The 26,216-nt window shown below is 35.4% G+C and overlaps 1 protein-coding gene across 6 annotated transcripts in view; it reads right to left on the bottom strand.

The window, feature by feature from the left end:
- The window catches only part of RTEL1 (regulator of telomere elongation helicase 1), a 100,886-nt gene that overhangs the window by 28,960 nt on the left and 45,710 nt on the right, over nucleotides 1–26,216 (bottom strand). For all 6 annotated transcript variants that reach the window (XM_023494441.2, XM_023494442.2, XM_023494439.2 and 3 more), the window contains exons 15-24: nucleotides 18,232–18,306; nucleotides 17,437–17,518; nucleotides 12,616–12,748; nucleotides 11,318–11,431; nucleotides 9,580–9,620; nucleotides 9,039–9,124; nucleotides 8,745–8,822; nucleotides 7,285–7,362; nucleotides 6,790–6,936; nucleotides 5,843–5,958 (exon numbers count right to left, since the gene is read on the bottom strand). In XM_023494441.2, the coding sequence (XP_023350209.1) occupies nucleotides 5,843–5,958; nucleotides 6,790–6,936; nucleotides 7,285–7,362; nucleotides 8,745–8,822; nucleotides 9,039–9,124; nucleotides 9,580–9,620; nucleotides 11,318–11,431; nucleotides 12,616–12,748; nucleotides 17,437–17,518; nucleotides 18,232–18,306 (950 nt within the window). The remainder of the gene's footprint in view (nucleotides 1–5,842; nucleotides 5,959–6,789; nucleotides 6,937–7,284; nucleotides 7,363–8,744; nucleotides 8,823–9,038; nucleotides 9,125–9,579; nucleotides 9,621–11,317; nucleotides 11,432–12,615; nucleotides 12,749–17,436; nucleotides 17,519–18,231; nucleotides 18,307–26,216) is intronic.

The raw sequence follows: 26,216 nt of genomic DNA, 5'->3' as shown, positions 1-26,216 counted from the left end.
TCAAGAAAACAAAGTGATACAATACCAGCTAATATGGCTTTGCCATGTTAAGAGTTACTACCCAAACAGAAACATTTAAGTTCCTTTAAGGAACTTAACTAATTAAGGATATGAACTAGTATTTGAGACAGGTTGATGAGATTTCATCATCTTGCTGGAAAAACAGGATGGGGATATATGGAGTCCCAAGATACATAGAATCTCTGACCTCTCCTGTGGTCATATACAGATTGGTTAGGTAAGTATGTAATACTTGAAACCACATCTTCTTTGGGCTACCTTTTCGGTTTTTTATTTTATTTTTTCCCTTTGGGCTACTTCTGATTAGTTACTGTATTTCCTACAGACAGAAAGATGTGAATTTCTATGGTCTTCCTTATCCTTTCAATATTCAAGGAATCAGAATGTTACCATCTTATAAATGTAATCAAAAGAGCATTAAAATTGAAAAAATAATTAAAAAAGGAAATAGAAAACTCCCTATATTCATCCACCAAGATACAATAGAAGACAATTACAATAAAGGAAATATATCAGTTGAGACATCAAGAGATTCACAGGAGACAAACCCATTGTCTCAAATGTCTATACACAAATATATAAAGTTTAGGTAATAAGAAAAAACAACTAGATGTTCTAATATAATTAGACAAAATTGGCCCCCATAGTGTGGGTGAGACTGGAAAGGATGAAACCTATGATTGGGATAGCTCTAGATGGGTATACTTTATTTAAAAAAAAAAAAAAAAAAAAAGTAAAGTTCAAAATTGTATATAAAAGCAATTTACTTGTGAGGAAATTTAGCAGAGGAAACACAGTAGAGAATATTTGTTTGAACATCAATGGAGAGCAAGTCAGAAGCAATTTTATCATAGGCCATATGAACAAAAAGAAGAAACAGATGAGGAATTGAGGATATAGATACAAAGACATGACATAGGAGTGATGGGGGATATCTTTTGGAGCCCTTTCTGTACCAAAAGCAGAGAAGCTCAAAACTTTCTGACTTATCTTAGTGATAACTTCATTCTTCAAAAGACAGAGGAATTAATGAGGAGTAATTCTATTCTGGATACCATTCTCACTAAAAGAGAGGGATTGATTGCTGGAGTGGAAATTATATAAATCTTAAGGGGCCCAGTATCTCCTCTCTCCTTCCCATAGTTTGTGATAAAGAAAAAGCAAATTAAGCATAAGCTCTCATATGACTCAAATTTTGGGAGAGTAAATTTCAAAGGATAAGAAAGATGCCGGCAGTACTAAATTCTATGGAGAAAAGTCAAACCAAGGAATGGAAAATGGTAAAGAAAAAAAATTATGAAGACAAGAAGAAAAAGTATGATCAGGAGGGGAAAAAATAAGTTATCTAAAAAGAGTGATATAGATATACAAGAAACTTAGATGGAAGCAAGGCATCTAACAGAAGATCAATATTGTAAAATGAGTTGAGACTGGTGGGAAAAAAGCTAGGGACAATGAAAAGTGTTTTTTGTTTGTTTTAAGTTGTAAGAGGAAAAAGAAAAAGATCCAAAGATATAATGGTTATGCTCCTTGGGATGGATGGAAGGATGAATGACAAAAATGATTAGAGTTGGAAAACTTTTTTTTACCTCTTTTCTCTTGAGGTAAATGACCTTTGCACTGGAAAGGCAACAAAATGTCTGCTAAGGAGTTAACACCCAAGATAAATAATGACATAGGAGCTGCTTAATTCAAGTCACTGAACTCAAGTAAACCACCTTTGTATATAGACAAAATTGAAAGATATGACTGCTGATCTACTTTTAGTGACGCACAAAAGACTGTGGAAAATGGGAAAGGCACAGAAAGTTAAAAATGGAGAAATACTGCTCCAATTTAAAAAAAAAGGAACTGAATAGAGTTTTCAGATAGTGACATTTGACTTAGAATCCAGAAAAATTCTCAGAACAAGTTAAAAAGATGGTGAAAGAACATCAGAAAAGAAAACATTGGGATGAATTCAACCAAGAACAGGTCAAGACGAAAAAATTAAAGCCATTTCTAGTCATATGAAAAAATGCTCTAAATCACTACTGATTAGAGAAATGCAAATGAAGACAACTCTGAGATACCACTTAATACCTCTCAGATTGGTTAAGATGACAGGAAAAGGTAATGATAAATATTAGAGGGAATGTGGGAAAACTAAGATACTAATACATTCTTGGGGGAGTTGTAAAATGATCCAACGATTCTGGAGAGCAATTTGGAATTATGACCAAAGGGCTATCAAACTGTGCATACCCTTTTTTTCTGCAGTGTTTCTACTGGGCTTATATCCTAAAGAGATTATAAAAAAGGGAAAAGGACCACATGTGCAAAAATGTTTATAGCTTCTCTTTCTGTAGTGGCAAAGAACTGGAAACTGAGTGGATACTCATCAGTTGGGGAATGGATGAATAAATTATGATATATGAATATAATGGAATGTTATTGTTCTATAATAAATGATGAGTAGGCTGATTTCAGAGAAGCCTAGAAAAATTTACATAAACTGATACTGAGTGAAGTGAGTAGAATTGAAAGAACACTATACACAGCAACAAGATTATGATAATCAGTTATGATGGACTTGGCTATTCTCAACAATGCAGTGATTCAAGGTAATTCCATTAGACTTGTGATGGAAAATGGCATCCACATCCAGAGAGAACTATAGAGTGTGAATATGGATTGAAGCATTTTCTCCCCCCCAGAAAATATTGCCCTCAACATTTCTCTCTCACCCTATTGTGTGAGACACAATAGACATATAATGGAGAGAACCATCTGCATCCAGAGAGAGGACTGTGGGGACTGAATGCAGATCACAACATAGTATTTTCATCTTTTTTGTTGTTTGCTTGCTTGTTTGTTTTTTTTTTCTTTCTCATCTTCTTTCCTTTTTGATCTGATTTTTCTTGTGTATCATGATAAATATGCAAATATGTTTAGAAGAGCTGCATATTTAACTTATATTGAATTGATTGCTCTCTAGGGAAGAAGGAAGGTGGGGAGATAGGGAGAAAAATTTAGAATACAAGGTTTTACAGTGTTGAATTTGAAAACTATTTTTGTATGTATTTTGAAAAAAATAAATAATAAAATAAAAAGCCATCATACTAAAAAATAAATCATAAAATACCAAAGAACAGGTTAGGACAGAATAACTTCATCTCTTTTTCTGACAATTTCTGGATCCTAGGGAATTACATAAATAGTACTTAGGTTAGGAAAATATTAAGTTAGTCACTAAGCATTTATTAAGAGCCTACTACAATTATCAAGCATTTTAAAAAACTATAGTGCTAAGCTTGTAATACAAAAAGATGTAAGGCAAGAGATGATTGCTAACAAGTCTTTCCTACTGTTCTCATGGGAAAGATAGAAAAATGTGAACTAGATAATGATTAGGAACAATGTAATGTCATGTAATAACAGCTATACTCAGCACTAGTTGAAAGGTTGCTCTAAAGGAAGAGCTATTAATGGTTTGGTGTCAGTGAGAAATATCCAGAGGAGTCCCCAAGGGATTCGCTCTTGGCTCTTTTATTGAAGATTTCAAGGCACAGCTACTACTGGATCACCATCATAATCCAAAAAGATCTTGACAGGTACTACTGGATCACCATCCAAAAAGATCTTGATAGACCAGAGCACTAGACTGACTCTAAGAAGAAATTTAAAAGTCTTACAATTGGGTTAAAAATAGTCAGTTTCAGAAGTATAGAATAAGGGAGATAAGACCAGAAAGTTGTCTAAAAAATATCTGGGAAACTGCAGACTCAATGAGTGCTCAATGAGTCAACAGAGTGATGTGGGGGGGAAAAAAAAGCCTATTGCAATCTCGGGAAGAAAGGAAATGATAGTATTCCTTTACTGTGGTTCAGCCAGGCTACATCTGCACCCTATGTTTAGTCCTAGGTAGTTTAAAGAGGATAGTGATAAACCAGAGAAGGTCAAAAAGAGGACAATCAGGAAGCTATAAATTGGTTAGTCAAAGAAACTAGAGATTTTTAATTTTGAGAAGAAAAATTTCAGTAGGGCCATAGCTGTCCTCAAGTATCTGAAGAGCTGTTCAGAGGAAGAATGAGAATTATTCTTTTTGGCCCCAGAAGGCAGAATCAAGAGTCATGGGCTGAAATAAATAAAAGTCAATTTAAAGCTTGACACCAGGAAAACCTTTCTTAATAATTAGAGGTAACTAAAAGTAGAATTAAGAGGTAGCAAGTTTCCCCTTACTGGAACTATGCCAATGGGGCCTACATAATCACTTGTCCAGCATGTCATTTTTGGGGTATACATAAAACTAGATAGCTTTGGGAAATCACTTCCAATTCTAAAATGCTGTGCTTTCCTTCATTTTATAATTGGGGGAAAAGAGGGATAGTGATGTGTTCAGTATCACCAACAAAAATGGGAAACTGGAAATCCATATTAAAGAACAAAATAAAAATAAGCCACGCATACCTCCATATAGTCTATCACTTCTCCCAAATTCAAAATAATGACACAAATTCTGCTATAGAACAAGAAATGAGGATAAGCATTTTTGAAGGAAATAACTATAAAAAACTTAGAAAATATTTTTCTGTTTTGCTTGTGAAAGTATTTAAGAATTTCTATCAGTTTTTATCAGTTTTATGATGATTAATTGCTGGTTTAGTTTTCTCAAGAATGTAAAAGAATTGGGGCAGCTAGGGTGCAGTGGATAGAGCACCAGCCCTGAAGTCAGGAGGACCTGAATTCAAATATGGCCTCAGACACTTAATACTTCCTATCTGTGTGACCCCTGGGCAAGTCACTTAACCTCAACTGCCTCAGCAAAAAAAAAAAAAAAAAGAATGTAAAAGAATCAGGAAAAAGTCTCAGTTTAAAATGTTATGAATACATACATATTTTTGAAAAGTAAAACACTTATCTAATAGGTAAATTAAATTAAATTTACCCTAAGCCTGAACTATGTTAGGCTTAGTTTTATTTGATTTGGATGAAGCAGAGCAAATAAGGAAGCAGGTGACTCAATGGATCTCTTTATACTAATCTGGTTTGAAAAACATTCTTTTTCAAATGACTATTAAAAAATTATATTTTCACACATCATTTTAAATTGATGCTTCATTTACCATAATATAATCTTTACATCTGCAAGAAATTTAACTGTTTCTATGGATATTTATTTTGGCCCGATTTAGATAATTAAAATTGGCCTAACAATTATGGAAACCAACTAAACTGAAAAAAGCTAATCTGTTAATGATTATTCATTTATAAAAAATAAGAATTTGTTAAAAATACTTCCTTGGTTCAATACTACATAGCTTGATCCTAGGTAATTAAACTTTTTTTTATTTTGCTGATTTTAATTGCTAATATCCACTATACCAACTAGCTATTCTGGTAATTAAACTTCAATTAACATTTGTTAAGTCCCTACTATTTGCAGAGGGTTCTGGCAGATAAAACATAAATATTAAATAATCCCTTTCATGGAATTTAAAATTTTAAATCATGGCATGCACTCCAATTACAGAAACTGAGTTGCAGCCTGGTGCAGTGGAAGGATTTTTGGATTTGTAACAGGAGGACCTGGATTCAAATTCTGACTCTATACTTTATGACTTTAGGCCAGTCACTTAATTTTTCTGGGCCTTAGTTTCCTTTTCCATAAAATGAGGGAATTGGAGTAGATGACTTCTTAAAAGTCCCTTCCAGCTCTATATCTATCATCTTATGATGCTATTTATGGCTATTGCCAGGAAAGGCTCTTCTTCCAGACAGATAGCTCTCTTTGCTCCAGAAAGGCCAACACACTCCACTTTGTCCAGACATTATACAACACCTGTGATCACAGAGGAAAATAGCCCCAAAATCCTGGCGATGTCGGATGACTCTGCCGATGGCTTGATTAACTGCTCGGGAGGCTTGCTGCCGGTACCATTCATGCCCAGATAAATACTAGACCAGATGCAAAAGAAGTCAGTGAGGTTGTAGCCCATTATCTCAGGTTGCTTGTCACCCTAAAATCTGATACCCCAAGATGGTCACAACTCCTTTCAAAGTCATAAAACTATTCTGGAACCTTTGAGGGAAATTTTCAGCCAATGATTATTCATTGAGATCTCCCCCTGTTCTGCCACTATTCACTAGCCTTATGACTTCTGCCAAATCACTTTACATCTTTGATTGTAAGATGCTTTATGTATAAAACAGGAATAATACCATAAACCCTGGGGCTTGTTGTAAAGATTAAATGAAAAAAACAGATATGAAAAGTGCTGTATAAACTGTAAAGGTCTATATCATATTATTTGTCAGGATGTGACATTATATAAAGCACTATGTCAACCTTAAAAGTAATATATAAATGTCAGTGTTATTATTAATATCTGTACAAACCTCTCCCACTCAACTCATTCCCCTTGAAAATTTCTTGCTACATTAATGCTATTACTCATTTTATGTTAGGTGGGGACTTAGCTCAAAGGATGATGAGGAAATAATGCCCTTAAAAGACATCTAAACAAATACAGGGAATGGGAACAACCCATTATCGCTCAACCATTTGAGTAGGGCACCTGTAGTTAGTGGTATCTACCTTCATTTACATTCAATTTGGATATCTGCTTCCCCTACCATGTCCTTTCTCTTCCCTCTGCTCAGGATGTGGACTAGGAAAGATCAGGGCATTGGTGATACATTTGGATACCTATTGCCAGTGTTCTAGACACAAGGAACATGAATAAGTCTATCTATAGACAGGAGAGAGCAAAAGGCCTCGCTTCTTACCTGGCCTCCAGTGCCACTCTTTCCTCTCATCTCATCAAGGAACTGCATCTTCAAAATGACTCTGGGATCCATTCGTGGAGGAAATGGGAGACCAGTGATGATGACTCCACGGCCATTCATATCTGCAAAGTCTAAGCCCTCACTGGCCTGGAGAATAAAATTATGGCAAGCTTTTGAGAAGGTCTTTTTTATAAAGACAAATCTACATAGGGGGGTGAGACAGGAGACACTGTCTGCACGAGGGAGGCCCTCAACAAAAAAGTTGTGTCAGTGTCAGAGACAAGATTCAGCTTCCAGTGCACTTAGAGAAGGCAGTAAGCCCCAAGAGAAGGAGGCAAATGAATCTGGGCATAGAGCCACAGAACCTAGGAGTTTTTCTCTAAGTAAGAGCCTATGATGTAGAAGAATAGGGTTGAAATAGAGCATGTAAATTTGGTCTTTAGTATTTTTGTGTGGGTACAGACACTTTTGTGTGGCATAAGGGCTGATTCTTACCTTTCCCCGGCACACAGCCATGAAAGCAGCCCCATTTGATTTGGGACAGATGATTTTCTCATAATACGCATCAATGACCTAGAAGAGATTTAAAGGGACATTGGTCCTCTTTTCCATGGAGGGGACTGCAAATAGGTGTGCATACAGGCCAAGGAGACAGAAATAAGGCAGCATAAGATTAGGGAGGTCTTATTCAAGGTTTAGTTTCAAGCAGTTTCTTGACCAAATTCAATTAAAGGGAATGGAGATATTTATATGATTTTCAGAAAATCACTTATTACTTCAGACTTAACTGTGGGATCACAGGAAAAATAAAATTTCTTACTCACCACTCAATTAAACAAAACAAACCTCAGAATATACAATAACTTGCTCATGAAATTTTTTTCTAAAATAAAGCTTATTACAACAATGTGGTGATTCAAGGTAATTTCAACAGACTTGGAATGGAAAATGCCAATCACATTCAGAAAGCAAACTATGGAGACTGAATGTGGATTAAAGCATAATATTTTCACTTTTTTATTGCTTTATTTTCTTTCTTATGGTTTTTCTCCCCACTTTTTGATCTGATTTTTCTTGCACAACAAGACAAATATGCAAATATGTTTAAAAGAATTGCACATATTTAATTTATACCAGATTGCTTGCTGTATAGGAGATGAGAAGGTAAGGGAGAGAGAGAGAAAAGGTTAGAACACAAAGTTTTCCAAAAATGTATGTTGCAAATTATCTTTACATGCATTTGAAAAAACAAAATATTATTGGAAAAGAAAAAAAAAAGAATACTAGCTTGCTATATTAGCAAAGTGGCAAAAAACAATGCCAAACAGTGGGAGAGAAGTGAATCAAATCAAGACAGAGACGCAGGTGCCTTGGAGGAAGCTAAGAGATCTTCCCCATACGGAAACCACTTTTGATTCTGACTGGTGAACATAAACACCCTTGGTAGTTTTTTTAGTGCCAGGAAGTCACTGTGTACTGACATGACATCAAGGCAGATAAATCCTCACTAACTTCCGTTTCTCTCAAGATTGCTCAGTTACTGCCCCACACTGGGCAAGGACAAGGGAAAGAAGGTGAGACCGGATGATTTGGACTTTCACTACTATCCTGTCCCAACTTATTTCTTCTATTGTCAGAAAAACCTGGGTGAATGTCATAACTCACAAGGATCAGTAATCTACTTCTCAGGAAAGAGTTGAACCAAAACAATCAAATCAGAGTGAGAGAGATGAGCCACTGATGGCTCTAGGACTTCCTTCCAGCCTTTTCCACACTAATGCTAAAAACCATTTGGAAAGGAATACACTCAAGGGGAAAAAGAGAAAGAGACAGAGGCCTTTGTGAAGTAGATGCCCAATAATTTCTCTGAGAGGCTTCTTAGCATAGAAAGCAGATGGGGTAGAATCAGGAAAGAAAGTTGGTCAGCCAGTCACCTTCAGTTCATGTTTACAGACCTCAGTAAAGCCTCCTTTACTTCTTGGTTCCACAAAAACTGGCTTTAACTCTTCTATCTTTCTAGCAAAGTCATGGTCCTGTTGAGAGAAAAAATAATACAATGAGAAAAAACACTCCACATATGTGTGTTATCCTGGTTCTTCTAAAGACCAAGAAGAGATATGAAGCTTTATTTTCCTTTTGTCTTTATCCATTTTACTCTTTCTTAGACATGGTCTGCTGCCAATCTCTTCTTTAGCTCACCATCTTTTGGCTAACACAAAATAAGAAGACTCAGTGAGAAAATAACATACTCGCCAGTACTCGAGACTTTTTTCCATTACAGGGTATGATGGGAAGAATATCAAGAGTCCATGGGGCACAACTCGAGCAATATTCCCTGCAAGCACAATAATGGGAGACCTGAGTCAATATAACTTTAGGTTGGAAGCAGAATCAGAAATATGGGCCAGGAAGACCAGGTGGACTAATTTGGCATCACACAATGGGACATGGGCAATAACTTGGGTGAAGAGCACGGAAAGGGAAACACACTACTCTAGAATCAGGGACATCATGGCTGTCACTGGGAAAGTTAATTTCCCAGTGCTCTGCTCATCTTCTAGATGACCAAGGTAGAGAAGTTGACAATACAGTTTATTAGAGGGAAATTTTCCTTTAGTAATAAAACAAAAGGTACAGTCCCTCTTCTTAACTAGATTTTAAGCTTCCTAAAGTCTAGAGTTGTATTGATTCTTTAATATATTCCTCAACTATCTCTTGGTAAGTAGCTTTCTATCAAATGGGTATTCAATCACTACGTGTTGTTTCAACCAACAATTTCATACTTCTTACCTATAGTTTTTCCTAAAGAAGACAAACACTCTTCAGAAAACCTAGAGAATAAAAAAATGGTATTTCCTTTAGTATTGTTTATTGTGGTTTATCTGGACTCTCTGCTAATTCTCTCTCTGTGCCAAAGAAATGTGCTTTAAAGCATCTTGAGTTACTAATTCATGGCTCTTCTTCCCAAAGGTATTGGCCCTTACTTTTTGATAGTAGAAAGCTAATGCTCTGTTCGGAGGGGATATAGTCTGACTTTCCTGGTACTCTTCTGAGTTAGATTTAGCTTATTCCCATAGTACACACCTAAGCAAAGATAAGGGTAACTTTCGGGTATAAAGACAAGAGAATTAATCATAAGTCTCTTAGTCATCGTCTCTTGCTCACTAGCAGGCTTGTCTCACACTCCCTATCCTAAGGTCTTCTCACTCTAAAAGCTTCAGGTGAGAAATAGTCAACGTATGACACACAAAACAGGAGGGACCCAGATGAGTGTAATGATGAGGAGGCCTGCTTTGCATGAGCAAGTAAATGAGAAAAGGAAAGGGAAACACTACTCTAGAATCAGGGACAATTTACTTATTGTTTTGCTGCTTATTCATGGTCTTAAATTCTTTTACATATTGTAATCAACTTGACTTGATTTCTACCAATCTGGCTTAAATTACTTAATTCATGACAAGATTTAATGGTATCATAATTAGAGCCAGGGAATTTCCTAAAAGTAATGACTCAGTTCTATGAGAGTAGCCTCCAGTCAACAAATTCCCTGGTAGGGGGTGGGGTCAGGAGAAGTTTAGGGGGATAATCTGTTAACCACACAATGCACAAAGAGCAGAATCTGAGAGTGCCAGATGCCAACAATGTGGTATCAAGATGACAATATGTTGATTTTGACTGTCAAAATGAATTATTAGGCATTGTAAAGGACATTGATTATATTGTCCATGATGTTTTATAAATAGTGTATCAACAACATTTGAGCATGAAAATGGAAAATGTTTTTATGTGTATGTTTGCTGTGCCATGGTAGTTAATATGCACAATATTGAAGCCAGAAGCTCACTGATGTTCTATAATAAAATTTAATGTTTGAACAATTAAAAAAAATATGACAATATGATGGAAACAACAGCATCTGAAGATGAGAATACAAGTACAAAACTATCTTGTCTTGTCTTCCAAAATATACATACTGAACAGTTGCCAATGAATGTCCAAGTTGGAAAGCTATTGTAGATATCATCAAGTTGCTTCTCTGCTTCCAACTCTAGCATGGCATAAAGCCTCCAGACCCCTGGAGGCCACATCCTCCTCCATGTGGCTCCTATCTTAGTTAGTACTCCCTTGTACAAGTGTTGTCTTGCCATTACTAGAATGCAAATTCCTTGAAGAGGGAAACCATCTCATTTTTGTAGTTTTTGTTTTATCTTCAGCACTAAGCAGAGTGCACAGCAGAAAGCAAACATTTAAGAAAAGCTGTTTCACTTAACTCCACTTTTATGAAATAGAACCAGGACCTTGATAAATGAGATTTGTTTTTTATTGAAGGGGATGATAACTTCATAGATCCTAAACATTCCTATCTTTTGCAATATAAGTCATTATATGTATCTTTTTATATTTATGTGCTATTATCAAAATTTTAAATTTCATTGTCATCTATTTATACTACTTGTTCCGACCATATCACTCATTTCCTCATTCTTCCTCACAGACAAGATCCATATAAGCTGAAGAGTTCTCTTACCTTTTATCATATGCAGAACTCAAGAAGACACCATCAGGGCCTTTAGGGACAATCCCTACCCAGATCTGGTGTTTATCAATAACATGAGGATTCTCCAAACAAACAGGAAAGGGACTGAAAGCAGGAAAAGGAAACAACAACAATAAAATTATGACATAATACTGAATTGCTACAAGAGGATGTGGTCATTTTAACATGGCTTCAATTGTTCATCCACTGTGGAAATTTCTGCAGTGGGAGGTAGAGGATATAGGTTTGAGAATGATGCTAATGTACTGAGCAAAGTCACAGTGCAATGCCATGTATTGGAAAGTGATGATTTTCTGTTCTGAGGGAAAAGCAAGGAAAAATTTTAAGTTAGAAGAAAGGAGAAAGGATGAGATACTTGGAAATACAAATATAAAAACAAAAGGTATCTATCCTTTCTTTCTTTCAGGGGGGGAAATACTGCATATATTTTCAAGTAAGTTGACAGGTTTTGCTAAATTGTTTTTATTTTCTTTTTTAAAAAATCTTTGCTATGTTATATGACTACCTATATTAGAGAAGTGGGAGGGATATAGTTGGAAAAGTATATAATATGAAAATTAAAGGCTTTAATAATTATAAAAAGGCAAACAAACAAAAGGCATCATTAGTAGTCTTCAAGAAAAGACTAGATAACTAGTTTATACTAGGGATTCCTTTGGGTTATGGATTGTACTGGTTAGCCACTGAGATTCCTTCAGATTCTTTATTTCTGTAATCATGTAATCAAACAAAATTATTGTTGTGGTTTTTTTTAATTAAGATATTGAACATCTAAGCTGAAGAAAGGGAAAAAAACCCCATAGTTTCAGAGGGAATCCTGAGATATAGGCTTTAAATCTAAATATAGACTAGTGAAGAGGTAGATGGGTAGCTAAAAAAAAGTCTAAAGGATTTTCCTTTCTACCTCCAGACCTTACTAAACTCAACAGAAGTCTCCAAGCAGCTTGAATGGGTGAAAGGGAAGGAAATTGGAAATGACAAGAAAGATCCTAGAGTGTCCTGTGCATAAAAACTACCAAAAGAATTCCCCCATCTCTGAAGGCAATATTTTGGCCTTTCCTCTACCATTTCACACCTCTGTCATCCAATCTTTAAAAGTGGTCATAGATTCTGGAAAATTAGCAGGTGAATCTATTTCTTTTATGAGCATTTACCGTGTATCTTTCTAAATGCTTGATGTTGATACATCTGTTCCTCAGTCACCAATGCTAGATATTTCTAAAGGAAGTTCTAGCTTCACAACCATGGTGCTAAGAAAAAACACTCACATTTGCATCTCCATAGTGAAGGAGGAAATTGGAGCTAGAGTTCCACTGGTGAGGATGATGGTCCGTACTTCCTGTTGAATTAACTCCTGCATGCTAAATCCTGGACTGAAACACCAATAGCTCAATATCTTTCCTGCAATTAAAAAATGACACACTTTTTAAGACTATTACTATGGTGAATTTATGGCATCAGAGAAGAATAGCTAGCCCTATGATCTCAATAAGGATTTTCCTGTTTTGATGGGGCTAATTAATATCTGATTGTATGAAATAAGCTCATGTGTGAACATGCCTAAAGATCATGTAATTAACTGTCTAGTAACTTTCAATTAAATTACTGGTAAACTTTATGATTATCCTATTGTAATTTTCATTTCTTCTCATTCATTCACTGCTATTGCCTATATTCTTCGTATTAGAAATACATAAAAGAATACTTAAATATAATCAGGGAATAGAAAAGACAAATAGAAATGATGTGGAGATTCCTTTCTTTGTGATTTCCCAAGTCCCCCTAGTGAATGTAATTGCCCTTTAACTCACAAATCCTGGTCCCTTTGTATTCCAATAGAAGATCCAGGCCTGTCCCAGCCTCACCCAGATCTGAGCCAACTTTGGGGCTACACCCAAAAGCCCCTCAAGCTAAATCTCCCATTATAAAAGGGACACGCTGTGACCCCCTCTTTGCAGAAATCCCAAACATGCTATCCGTGTGAGGACCCTCTGTCCACTGGACTCTCTCTCCGGTGACCTCCTTATCTCTACCTTCACCTATCACCTTACTTCCAAACCCAATAATAAACCTCTTTTATCAATCTAGCTCTTGGGCCAATAAATGCCTTTATTGGGGACTCGCGCCGCTACTAGACCTCATTTACCACCATATCCTTGTGCCGAATCCAAGGGGGTTGCAGGGGAGCTCTGTTTGACTCCCTGTATCCCAAACCTGCCACTTGACCTCAACTAAACCCTAATTTCATTCATTTACTCTAGACCTCAACAGAAACTTCTATTAGACCATTAACGACCCTCAAGTCACATCCTATCTTGGTGTCATATCACTTCAGATTACATATACTTTTGGTAGAGAGAAAATAAGGAATATATAACTATAGGAAGTTCAAGCATAAGAAACTAACAAGGGAAGGAATAATCCAAATATTCAATATTCTATCCCACTGGCAGAGATTGACTATTTAATCCAGTCCACAGAAGCCACAATAGCCAAGAAATGGTACATATTACATTAATTCTGCTTGGACAGTAACAAAACTTGAGGATAAATTCTGAGTTTGGAATTCCAGAAGAAATCCAAATGTTTCAGAGATGAGAGTAGGAACTATTCTGTCTCCCTATTCCAAAGAAAATAGTACTGAATAGTCACCTTATTCTTTCTCACTGATCATGCACAATTTCATTCATAGATAACATGTGTAAGGCTTCTAAACTACCAAAGTAAAAGGCACAAAATTACCAGATTCCATTCCTCTTCTAGAAACTGGGAAAATCAAAAGTATTTTTATTAAGCCATTTATTATATGGCAAGAAATAAATAATGACACTAGTTTATATACAAGATTAGTCCAATTCCTAGAAATGTGTAATTTGTCTTGCACATAACTCTTAATAATGGATTCTAGTAAGAACTGAGAAAGCTGAAACAATAAGTTAATACAAATTAAGAACAGACAACAGCTGGGAAATACAGATATATTTATGAAACAAAATTATGGCCAAGGCTAAAATCTCTTCCTGACTTAACTTTTAAGAAACCAACCACTCTGATAAAAGAGAAAACTGAAAAAAGAAAACTTTTTGGGCTGTCTTGCATTTTAACCTTGTTTTTTAAAACAAGTATCTTCACTAGACCTCCAAATCATTCATTCTCATTCTCATTTTCTTTCTATTTCTTTCTCTCGACTTGGGTCAAGACATATAAACAATTTTTTAAAAGATCAGTTTACAGGCTGCTTTTCATTTTGTTCAATTGACTTTCAGGAGGTGAAGAAACCTCACTGCTTATGTCAGACTTCTGACATATAACAGGACCTCCTATATATATTCTAAATATTTTGATTTGAAAATACATGCATCCCAGGTATTTGAAGGTGATCATACAATTTGGGTTTATGATGTAACCTTTAACTTTTTTGGGGGGATGGGAGGGAATAGGGAAGGAGAGGCACAATCAGAATTAAGTGGCTTGTCCAGGGTTACAGAGCTAAGTGTCTGAGGTAAAATCTGAACCTGAGGCCTTCCTGAATTCAGGGTTGGTGGTCTATCTACTGAGCCCCTTAACTGTCCCTAACCTTTAACTTCTGAACAGTTTGTCAATGTGAAGTCATACTGTATTCAACAAAAAGAATTCAGAAAGAGGAAGGCTGCAATCTTAATGTTCACTGCCCTGGAAAGAACTCATCTGGGATTATGTGTTTTTTATCTGGGTACCATTTGTTAGGAATGACAATGCTAATTGTGCAGAATTGGTAGGAATAAGGAAATACAATAATGAGGAAATACAAGGATAATAATGAGGAAATGAATACTCATTTGAATAATAAGGAAACACAAAAGCAGACCACAATGAAGACAAGTTAAAGGAACTGGGAATTTTTTACTTATGGAGGATACCTCTCAAGAGGAAAAGGGAGGAAGGGTAGAATAGGATAAGTGATGTGATAGATGTTTTTAAGTATTTGAAGAGAGAGAACCTACTGCCCTATTTTTTTTAAACCTCAGTTTCAGAGTAGATTTCAGTTCAATGTAAAACAAAATGAACGTATATAGTTCTCTTGAGGTGAAATGTGACATCTCAGATAGTAGTGAGCTTCTCATTACTGAGGGTTCCTCAAGTTGAGATTAGCAAGCCACTTGGTTGTGTAGGTTTCTAGAAGTGATTGCTGGTCAGGTGGACTAAAAGACAAAGACTGTATTCTCAAGAAAGGATAGGTTTGAGGCAAGGTAAAGGACAAATATAAAAGAACCCAGAATCTACCAACAAAAATATGGATATGGTAAAGCATAGATCTCTAAACCTGAAAACATGTCCCATGAGGAAAAAAAAATTGTTGGCTGCTTTCCTTTTGACAAAGCACAGATATCACCACTTTGGAATGCCCATCTCATTTCGTTGTCTCCCTTCTCTCCCACTTCTGGCCCTAGGCTCTCTTCTTGGATAAGCTTACACGTGCAGATTCTTACGAAGACCAAAAGAATTAAATCACTTCCTATAAGTACATCTAAGGGAGTGGCTAATCCTAGAGAGAATTACTGAAAAAGGAAAATATTTCATAAGCCAATGGAAATCATTTGAAACAAAGCCAGACAAGCTGAGCCAGCTCTTTTGCAGTCATGAAGCATTAGTCAGGCTGATGCCCAACCTGTCTTCTCAATCATGCATACTGGACCTTTCTACCTGAGATAGGGGCCTTTCTTTGCCTAGGGGTTATAACTACTTCCAGACCCATCCTGAATGCAGCAGCTCTTATAAGATTGTGTCCTGGGGACAACTTTGCTGCTTGCCCCTTCGTTACACCATACACTTGATTTTCTAGGTCTGTTCCAGATAACTTTCCTTATTCTGAACTATCTAAGCTGCTTCTTGGACTACACCTGAAATGACCTGATTCATTGTGAAAACATGAGAGGTTTGGAATTTGAAGGTATGGAAAGAAAAACAAAAGACGCACAAGCACATGAGACATGATGGTAAAGGAGACACAGAGAGGCAACAGGGCTGAGGAAGTATAAGGGCTACAATAAGATGCCAGACTAAGATTAGAAATCTTCAGTTTATAAAATCAAACACTCCAACGGAATATGAGCTAAAGAGTGTAGAGCTGTGGGAAAAACACTGGGTGGGGGATTAGGAGACCTGGGTTTTACTCCTGCTCTGTTTCTTAGTAACTGTATAACACTGGGCAAGTCACTTAACCCCAAATGTCTCACCAAAAAAAAAAAAAAATTAATTAAAAAAAAAGTTATGGTATATGAATGCAAGGGAAAACTATTGTTCTGTAAGAAATGATGAACAGACTGATTTCAGAAAAGTCTGGAAAGACTGATATGAATTGATGCTGAGTGAGGTGTGTAGAAACAGGAGAACATTATATACAATAACAAGAAGATTATGTGATGATGAAATATTAGGGACCAAGATCTTGTCAGCAGTGTGATAATCCAAAACAATTCCAATTGTCAGCAATGCAATAATCCAAGACAATTCCACGAGAAAATGCCATCTGCACCCAGAGAGAGAACTATAGAGACTTTTTTGTTTGCTTGCTATTTTCTTTCTTGGGATTTTTCTTCCCTTTTGCCTTATTTTTCTTCCACAACACGACAAATATGGAAATATGTTTACAATGATAGTATATGCAAAACCTAAATCAGATTGCTTGCTGTCTTAGGAAAAGGGAAGATAAAGGAGGGAGGAATAAAAAATCTGAAATACAAAATCTTACAAAAATGAATACTGAAAACTATCTTTCCATGTACTTGGAAAAATAAATTTTTATTGAGGGGAAAAAAAATAAATTAAAAAAAAATTAGATAAGCTCTGAACCTTTGTCCAGATCTAAGACTTTCCAACTTTTATGATAATAGGGGACACTTTATAGGATTAAATATTTGCCATGGACAATTCACCAAGAAACCACAGTAATAACCTTCATTTAATGCACTTTATGAAATATTTTCCCCAAAACGACATTAGTAATACATGCATATAACCAAGAACTGACTAATAAAAGCCTAACAAATAATGAACATAAGAGCAGCAAAATAGTAAACTAAATTGATGTCTCAGAAACCCCTGTGTACCTTGTTTTTTGGCCACAGGAGCACTCCAAACATCTGTCCTTTGGGTCTTTTTTCTATTACTGGTGTCCAAATGAATGTGTACCTATCAAAATAAACACAAGATTGCGTATACTTATTGTGTATCTAAGTTATATTTTAATATATTTAACATCTACTGGTCATCCTGCCATTTAGGGGAGGGGGGTGGGGGGGGTAAGAGGTGAAAAATTGGAACAAGAGGTTTGGCAATTGTTAATGCTGTAAAGTTACCCATGTATATATCCTGTAAATAAAAGGCAATTAAATAAAAAAAAAAAAAAAAGAAAACAGAGAAAAATAAAAAAAAAAAAAAAAAGAAAACAGAGAAAAAAAGAGAGAAAAAAAAAAATAAACACAAGATTGCTCCGTGGGTTATTACAGAAATGATAAACAATGAATTTTTGTTATTTTTTTATATTAAAGCCTTTTATTTTCAAAACATACACATGGATAATTTTTCAACAATGACCCTTGCAAAACCTTGTGTTCTAATTCCTTCTTCCTACCTTTTCTCCTAGATGGCAAGCAATCCAATATATGTTAAACATGGTAAAATATATATGTTAAATATTTAACATGTATTGTTCTACCTGCTATCTGGGAGAGGGGGGGTAGAGGGAAGGAGGGGAAAAATTGGAACAAAAGGTTTGGCAATTGTCAATGCTGAAAAATTACCTGTGTATATATATTGTAAATAAAAAGCTATAATAATTAAAAACAAAAACAAAAAAACCCCTATTATCCCATAATTAGATTCTCAGTGTAAAGATCTCTTACCTTATAATATTTTGAAACTGTATGCCCCATGATGGGGTTGGCTACACCTTCTGGACGGTCAATACTGAAAACAATCTGGAAGACAAAAACACAAGATGGAACAAGCTATAAAAATAACAAAATCTAGAAATAAACACGTAAACAATCAAATAATCAATTGTTCTAGCTCTGTCTCTCTTCCCCTGCTCCAAGAACCTTTCTTCCTCTTACAAAATCCTTACTATATAAGGTACTATATACCTTTTCTCTACAGAACCCCAAATTATGAGTATCACTTCCTTGATGTCCAATGATTTGGAGAAAAGGAGGGCTCTAGTCTTGGCATAGACCATGGCAGAAAATAAGGCAGAAAGAAGTCTGGAATGCATTCAATATTCTCTCAATAACCAGAATGAATAGCATAGCCCATCATGCTATTCTACAGACACAACTTCCCAGAGTTTCTATAGCAGTCTTTTTCTGGTAGAAAAGTTCCATCTTTCTCAATGTGCTGAGTACAGAACTGAAGGATGGAACAGGACAAGACATATTATGCAATTCAAAGAGATCTTTTCTCTTTTCTCTTCCCACCCCCTCTTTTATTGACCCACCCCTATTTATTGAACTCTTTTTTTCTACCTTAGAATAAAAACCTTGCTTTAAAAGGCTGCCAGCTTTTAGGGCACAAAATAACCCATTAGTTAACCCAAAAAACAAGGGAGATGTACCAATTCATATCTTCACAGCATATATCACTGGTATCATTTACAATTTCTCTTGTTTAAATAAGCCTAGGATATCTCCAAGAGTCTCCATCGTTATTGCAACAGCACAGCAGTTGTCTTTAAGTATAAATCCCCCCAAAGTTGTTCAGTGTCAAAATTTATGGCGCCTCAAAAAGGTTGTGTTGGTAACATGCAAACAAACAGTACTAAACAATATTTCCAGTATGGCTGCCAAATACTAGATCTTAATTAGGAAATAAAATTACAAAATGCTTGTTCTGTCCCATGAAACTTTTCCAAAAAAGTGGCTGATTGCCTAGAAGAGACCTGCTGGCAAAAAATTGATCCTGGGGACTCAGAGTGGGTTTTTTATACTCAACACTATGAAAATACAAATGTTTTTACAAGATACCAAATCTAACATTTTGACCCCAAAGACTATCTAATCTAACTTGTGACAACATGGCTGACAAGTAGTTGTCCACCTTTACTTGTACAGATCCAGAAAAAAGGACCACTTTTCTTCCTTTCTTTTTTTGCTGAGGCATTTGGGATTAAGTGACTGCCCAGAGTCACACAGCTAGTTAAGTGTCTGAGGTCACATTTGAACTCAGGATCTCCTAACTTCAAGGATGGTATTCTATCCATTGAACCACCTAGCTGCTCTCACTCTTCTTCCTTCACAAGCAGCCCATTTTTTTTCTGGATACTTTTCTTAGAGTCTAAACCAGTCTCTACATTTTCTGCCACTTGTACCTGGTTCTCCCCTTTTGGGTTACAAGTCTAATCCCTCTTCATGGGATAACCTTTCAAATATTGAAGACAGTGATTAGATCCCATCTTTCCCTTCCCCAAAATTTTTCCCAGGTTAAACATCCCCCATCTCCTTAAATTTATCCTCATATGGAGTAGCAACATTATACACAGTGACAGCAATACTGTATGATGATCAAATATGATAGACTTAACTCTTCTCAGCAATTCAATTATTCAAGACAATTCAAGAAACTTTGGATGGAAAATGCAATCCACTTCCAAAGAGAAAACTGGAGACTGAACATGGAGTGAAGAATACTATTGTCAACTTTTTTTCTTTTTGTTTTGTTTTCTTTCTAATGATTTTTCCTTTTTGCTCTGATTTTATCTTCTCCAACATGACTCGTATAGAAATACGTTAAAAATGACTGTACAACATCCTATACCAAGATAAGGTCAAAATGGGTTCATGATTTAGAAATAAAGGATGATATTATAAGAAAATTAGGAGAACAACATATAATCTACCTGCCCGATATGTGAAGAAGGAATTTATGGCCAAAGAAGAACTGGACAACATTATGAAATGCAAAATGGGTAACATTAAATACATTAAATTAAAAACTTTTTGCATAAACAAAACCCATGCATCTAAGATCAGAAGGAAAGCAGAAATCTGGGAATTTTTTTTTTTTACAAGGCCTCATTTCTAATAAGCCATTCTCCAATTGATAAATGTTTAAAGGATATGAACAGATAATTTTAAAAAGAAATTTAAGTCCCTAAATTTAATTTAAACCCTAAATTTAAGTTATTTCTAATCTTATGAAAAAAATGCTCTAAATTGCTATGATTAGAAAAATGCAAATTAAGACAACTCTGAGGTACCTTTTGGACTGGCTAGGATGACAGGAAAAAATAATGATAAATGTTGGAGGGGATATGGGAAAACTGATATACTAATGCATTATTGGTAGAGTTGTGAAATAATTCAATTATTCTGGAGAGTAATTTGGAACTATGTCCAAAGGGCTATCAAACTGTGCATACCCTTTGATCCAGCAGTGTCTCTACTAGGCCTGTATCCCAAAGAAATTATAAAAAAGGGAAAAAGATCCATATGTGCAAAAATGTCTGTACCAGCCAGGAAATGGAAATTGCCTGGTTGCCTTTCAGTTGGGGGAATGGCTGAATAAATCTTGGTATATGAATGTAATGAACAATTATTGTTTTATAAGAAATGGTGAGCAAACTGATTTAAGAAAAGCCTGGAAAGACTTACATGAACTGATGATGAGTGAAATGAGCAGAACCAAGAAAGCACTGTAAGCAACAACAAGATTATATGACGATCAACTATGATGGACTTGGCTCTTTTCAACAATGAAGTTATTCAAGGCAATTCAAATAGATTTGTAATGGAAAGAGGCATCTGCATTGAGAGAGAATGTGGATCAAAGCATGTTGTTGTTTGTTTTGCTTGATTGTATTTCTTTTTTCTTGTGTCTTTTCTCAATCTGATTTTTCTTGTACAGCATGACAGATATGGAAATTATGTTTAGAAGAATTGCCCGTGTTTAATCTATATTGGATTGCTTGCTAATTAAAAGAGAGGGGGGTAGGAAAAAGAGGAAGAAAAATTTGAAACACAAGGTTTTGCAGGGGTGTAATTGGAAAAATAAAATAAAATAAAAAACAAAAGAAATGATGAGCAGGATGTTGTCAGAAAAACCTCGAAAGTCCTCCATGAGCTCATGTAAAATGAAAGTATTTTGTATAAAGTTATAGCAATGTTATGAGATGATAAACTGTGAATGACTTTTTCAGCAATACAATGATCTAAGACAGTTACTCTGAAGAACTTGTGATGAAAAATGCTATCCATACCCAGAGAAATAACTTATTGTATCAAAATACAGATTGAAGCATACTTTTTTTTTTAATGTTATTTTTGAGGGGTTTTTTTTGGGGGGGAGATCTATGTTTTTTCTTTCACAACATGACTTTTTTGGAAATGTCTTGAATAATTTCACATGTATCTTTTCAATGACAGGGAGAGAGAAAGGAAGAAAGAATCTGGAACTCCAAGTTTTAAAAACAAGTGTAAAAATTTGTTTTACATGTAATTGGGGGAAAAATAAAATTTTAAATCAAGGAAAAGAAAAAATAGAAAATGATGAAAATAGCATTTTAGGGAAACAAACAGAAACTTCCTGACATATCCAGGGCATGAAGCTACAGTGGGAGTAGAAAAGAAGGAGCATATGTGAGAGACATTTTGAAGGAAGAACTGACAAACACTAGTAACAAACATAACACAAGCAAGAAAAGAAAGAGAAAAGTTAAAGATGAATCCAAAGATTTGAACCTAAGTGACTGGAAAAATGATGAATGCAACTGATGACAACAGTAAGTTAGGAAAAGAAACCAGTTTGAAATCAGAATACTATATTTGATTGTTGGGTAGACTCAAATTTTAAGGGCTCTCTCTACCAGATTTTCTTTCATTCAATAAACTTTCTATAAATCTCTCTCCCCTCTCTCCCACCCCAAATGAAGAGAAAAATCACTTGCTATCATCAAGGCCATTTCCTAATGGTGGCAGTGGATGAGGTTCCAATAAATTTTTAAAACTTCATTTTAATTTTAATTTTAAATTTCCTTCAGGAGATAGTATACAGTCTAATTGTCTTATTATGGCTAATAAAGGGGACAACAAAAAACAAAAAAATCCACCATGTGAGAGTGGCAAATCTGTAGATGCCCAATTCTTTCCCAAATGAAGATAATTGGAAATTCCATTCAACATTCAATAAGCATTTACCGAACATTGACCAAATGCTACATTTATTTCTCCTTTCACAAGTTCATGTTTACACAGTACTTCAGGATTTACAAAGGGGATTCTGTACATTATCTTATCTGAACCCAGCAGTAATGTTGTAAGGTAGTACAAATACAAAAAGAGAGCCTCTGAAAAGCTAAGTGAATAGATGATCATATGTCTTCTAAAAGGCTTTCCAATTTGAGTATTCAAAGCATGCTCAGGCATTTACCTGCTGTCTCATCATCACCTAATCAGGGGACAGTTAGAGGAAGGAGACTCCAAGGATATGCAAAACAAATGAGGCAAACCGATAGATACACTGTGGGTTACAGACGACATTACAGGAAACACTTCCCAAACTTGAGGCAATTCTGCATCATCTTTGCTGAGAGAGAGAGCAGGATGCAGTTCAAATATGCCATGAACTATAAACTCTGGGACAACTCATTTGACCTCCCTAACCCTCATTTCTTCCTGTAAAAAAAGGGAGTTAATTTGATTACATGCTCTTTGAGGTTTCTTCCAGCTCTAAATCTTTGTAAATCACTTCCTCTCTCTGGTCCTCTGTGGTTTTGTAATAGCAGAAGGTTAAAAAAAGATAGCCTCTTTCAACTGTATATGCATGATTCCTATGAATTTCTGGGGAATCACTTCACTATCTACAAGGAACATCCTATTTCTGCTCTTTAGTTCAGGATAAAAAGAAACATGCTGGTACTGCCTTAGACCACAGGGCACTAAGTTCCACAAGCCAAAGTTACAGAAAGTTAAGAGTCTTGCTTGTAACTTTTGTCCGAGCAGTGATTCCAAAGGACCTTGGTTGTTGGGTAGACTCAAATTTTAAGGGCTCTCTCTACCAGATTTTCATTCAATAAACTTTCTATAAATCTCTCTTATAGAGACCTATTCAGGATCACGCATGAAAAAGAAGAGAACAATTATTACCTCTATGCTTTCAAAAACTTATTTTCTTATTATCTATTATCAATCTGGTCAAAAATACAACAATCCTTAGAAGTGATCAGAAAATGAAGAAGAGGCATTCTCGTAAAGAATTTGGAAACATTAGGAAAGCAAAATCTTATTTCATTCAAACAGATTTGTTTCCCTCCCTTTCTCAAGAAATGGTATTGAATAAACTTGGAAAACATTTTTACATTCAAGGGTTTTTATAAAGGTCCCATCTCTAAAATATATAGAGAATTGACTCAAATTTATAAGAATTCAAGCCATTTCTGAATAAATTGTGGTATATGAATATTATGGAATATTACTGTTCTGTAAGAAATGACCAACAGGATGATTTCAGAAAGGCCTAGAGAGACTTACACGAACTGATGCTGAGTGAAATGAGCAGGACCAGGAGATCATTATATACTTCAACAACAATACTATATGATGACCAGTTCTGATGGACCAGGCCATCCTCAGCAACGAGATCAACCAAATCATTTCCAATGGAGCAGTAATGAACTGAACCAGCTATGCCCAGAAAAAGAACTCTGGGAGATGACTAAAAACCATTACATTGAATTCCCAATCCCTATATTTATGCACACCTGCATTTTTGATTTCCTTCACAAGCTAATTGTACAATATTTCAGAGTCTGATTCTTTTTGTACAGCAAAATAACATTTTGGTCATGTATACTTATTGTGTATCTAATTTATATTTTAATATATTTAACATCTACTGGTCATCCTGCCATCTAGGGGAGGGGGTGGGGGGGGGCGTAAGAGGTGAAAAAATGGAACAAGAGGTTTGGCAATTGTTAATGCTGTAAAGTTACCCATGTATATATCCTGTAAATAAAAGGCTATTAAATTTAAAAAAAAAAAAAAAAAGAATTCAAGCCATTTTCCAATTGATAAATGGTCCAAGAATAAGAACAGACAATTACCAGATGAAGAAATTAAAACCATTTCTAATCATATGAAAAAGGTGTTCTTAATCATTATTGATCAGAGAAATGCAAAGTAAGACAACTGAGATACTACTACATACCTCTCAGATTGGCTAAGATGACAGGAAAAGATAATGACAAATGTTGGAGATGTGGGAAAACTGGGACACTGATACATTGTTGGTAGAACTGTGAACGGATCCAACCATTCTGAAGAGCAGTTTGGAACTATGCTCAAAAAGTTACCACACTGTACATACCCTTAGATCCGGCAGTGTTATTACTGGGATTATTTCCCAAAGAGATCTTAAAGGTGGGAAAGGGACCTGTATGTGCAAAAATGTTTGTGGCAGCCCTTTTTGAAGTGGCAAGAAACTGGAAACTGAGTGGATGCTCATCAATTGGAGAATGGCTGAATAAGTTTTGGTATATGAATGCTATGGAATATTATTGTGAGGCCTGGAGAGACTCACATGAACTGATGCTAAGTGAAATGAGCAGAATCAGAAGATCATTATACACGGCAACAGGACTATATGATGATCAATTCTGATGGACGTGGCTCTCTTCAACAAAGAGGTGACTGAGGCCAGTTCCAATGATCTTATGATGAAGAGAGCCATCTATACCCAGAGAAAAGGAGGGGAAATGAGTGTGGATCACAACATAGAATTTTCACTCTTTTTGCTATTGTTTGTTTGCATTTTATTTTCTTTCTAACTTTTTATCCAATTTGATTTGATTTTTCTTGTGCAGCAAGATAATTGTATAAATAGGTATGCATATATTGGTTTTAATATCTATTTCTACCATGTTTAACATATATTGGACTACCTGCCATTTAAGGGAGGGGGTGGAGGGAAGGGAGGAAAATTGGAACACAAGATTTTGTAAGAGTTAATGCTGAATAATTATCCATACATATATTTTGACAAATAAAAAGATTTAATTAAAACAAAAGAAATGGTATTAAAACAAAGAAATCTTTGCTATATATAACTCCAGAGTAGGTAAACATGTGAGACTAATAAGAGACCTTGTGCAGCAATGACCTTTTCCCAATTTGAGGTGGAAAAACAGAAGCATACATCAAGAGTACCAGTGCTACTATTTGTTTCTAAGAATCACAAACAATGAAAGAGAGAACACTAACTGAGGATAAATCTAATTACACTGCCCCAGTACTTAGAGAAAAATACCTAATAAACATATAGTCCCTCGAAATTTTGTCATGCTGACTTAGGACAAAACAAAACAAAGAAACTACTGATATTTACAAAGGATACTGGCTAAAATTACAATTTTTTTATAAAAGCAATGATAGTCTAGCCATTCCCTTGGTGAGTATTAGAGAGAGCAGGCGGAGTCCCTGCATCCAGAAAGAGAGATAAGATAAGAGGAGAAACCCAGACCAAAGTATAGTTAATTTTGGGTTCTGCCAAAAATTAAGCAACTTTACATACTCTAGATTCAGCCTAAAGTCCAGCCAATTCTACGCCTATCAGTTCATTTCATGGCATTGGAACTGGGTTTTTGGCTTAATTCCTCTATTCTATAATTATCACCTTTTTAGAAATCATAATGAAACATGTTACCTAACAGACAGGTGATGATCTTAGGGTGTAGAATGAGGCAAATATTTTTGGATATGATCAATACAGGAATTTGCTTATTTAATTATACATATTTACCTCAAGATTTCTGTTTTTTTTTTTTTTCTTTTTCAATTAGGAGAACGGGTGTGAGAAGAAAAAAAAACATTTTTAAGTGAAAAGAATTAAAAATTTTAAAACA

Source organism: Sarcophilus harrisii, chromosome 2, assembly GCF_902635505.1.
Source record: "Sarcophilus harrisii chromosome 2, mSarHar1.11, whole genome shotgun sequence".
Taxonomy (NCBI): domain Eukaryota; kingdom Metazoa; phylum Chordata; class Mammalia; order Dasyuromorphia; family Dasyuridae; genus Sarcophilus; species Sarcophilus harrisii.
Note: the sequence above shows the minus strand (reverse complement) of the source record. Positions and strands in the feature narration are given on the sequence as shown.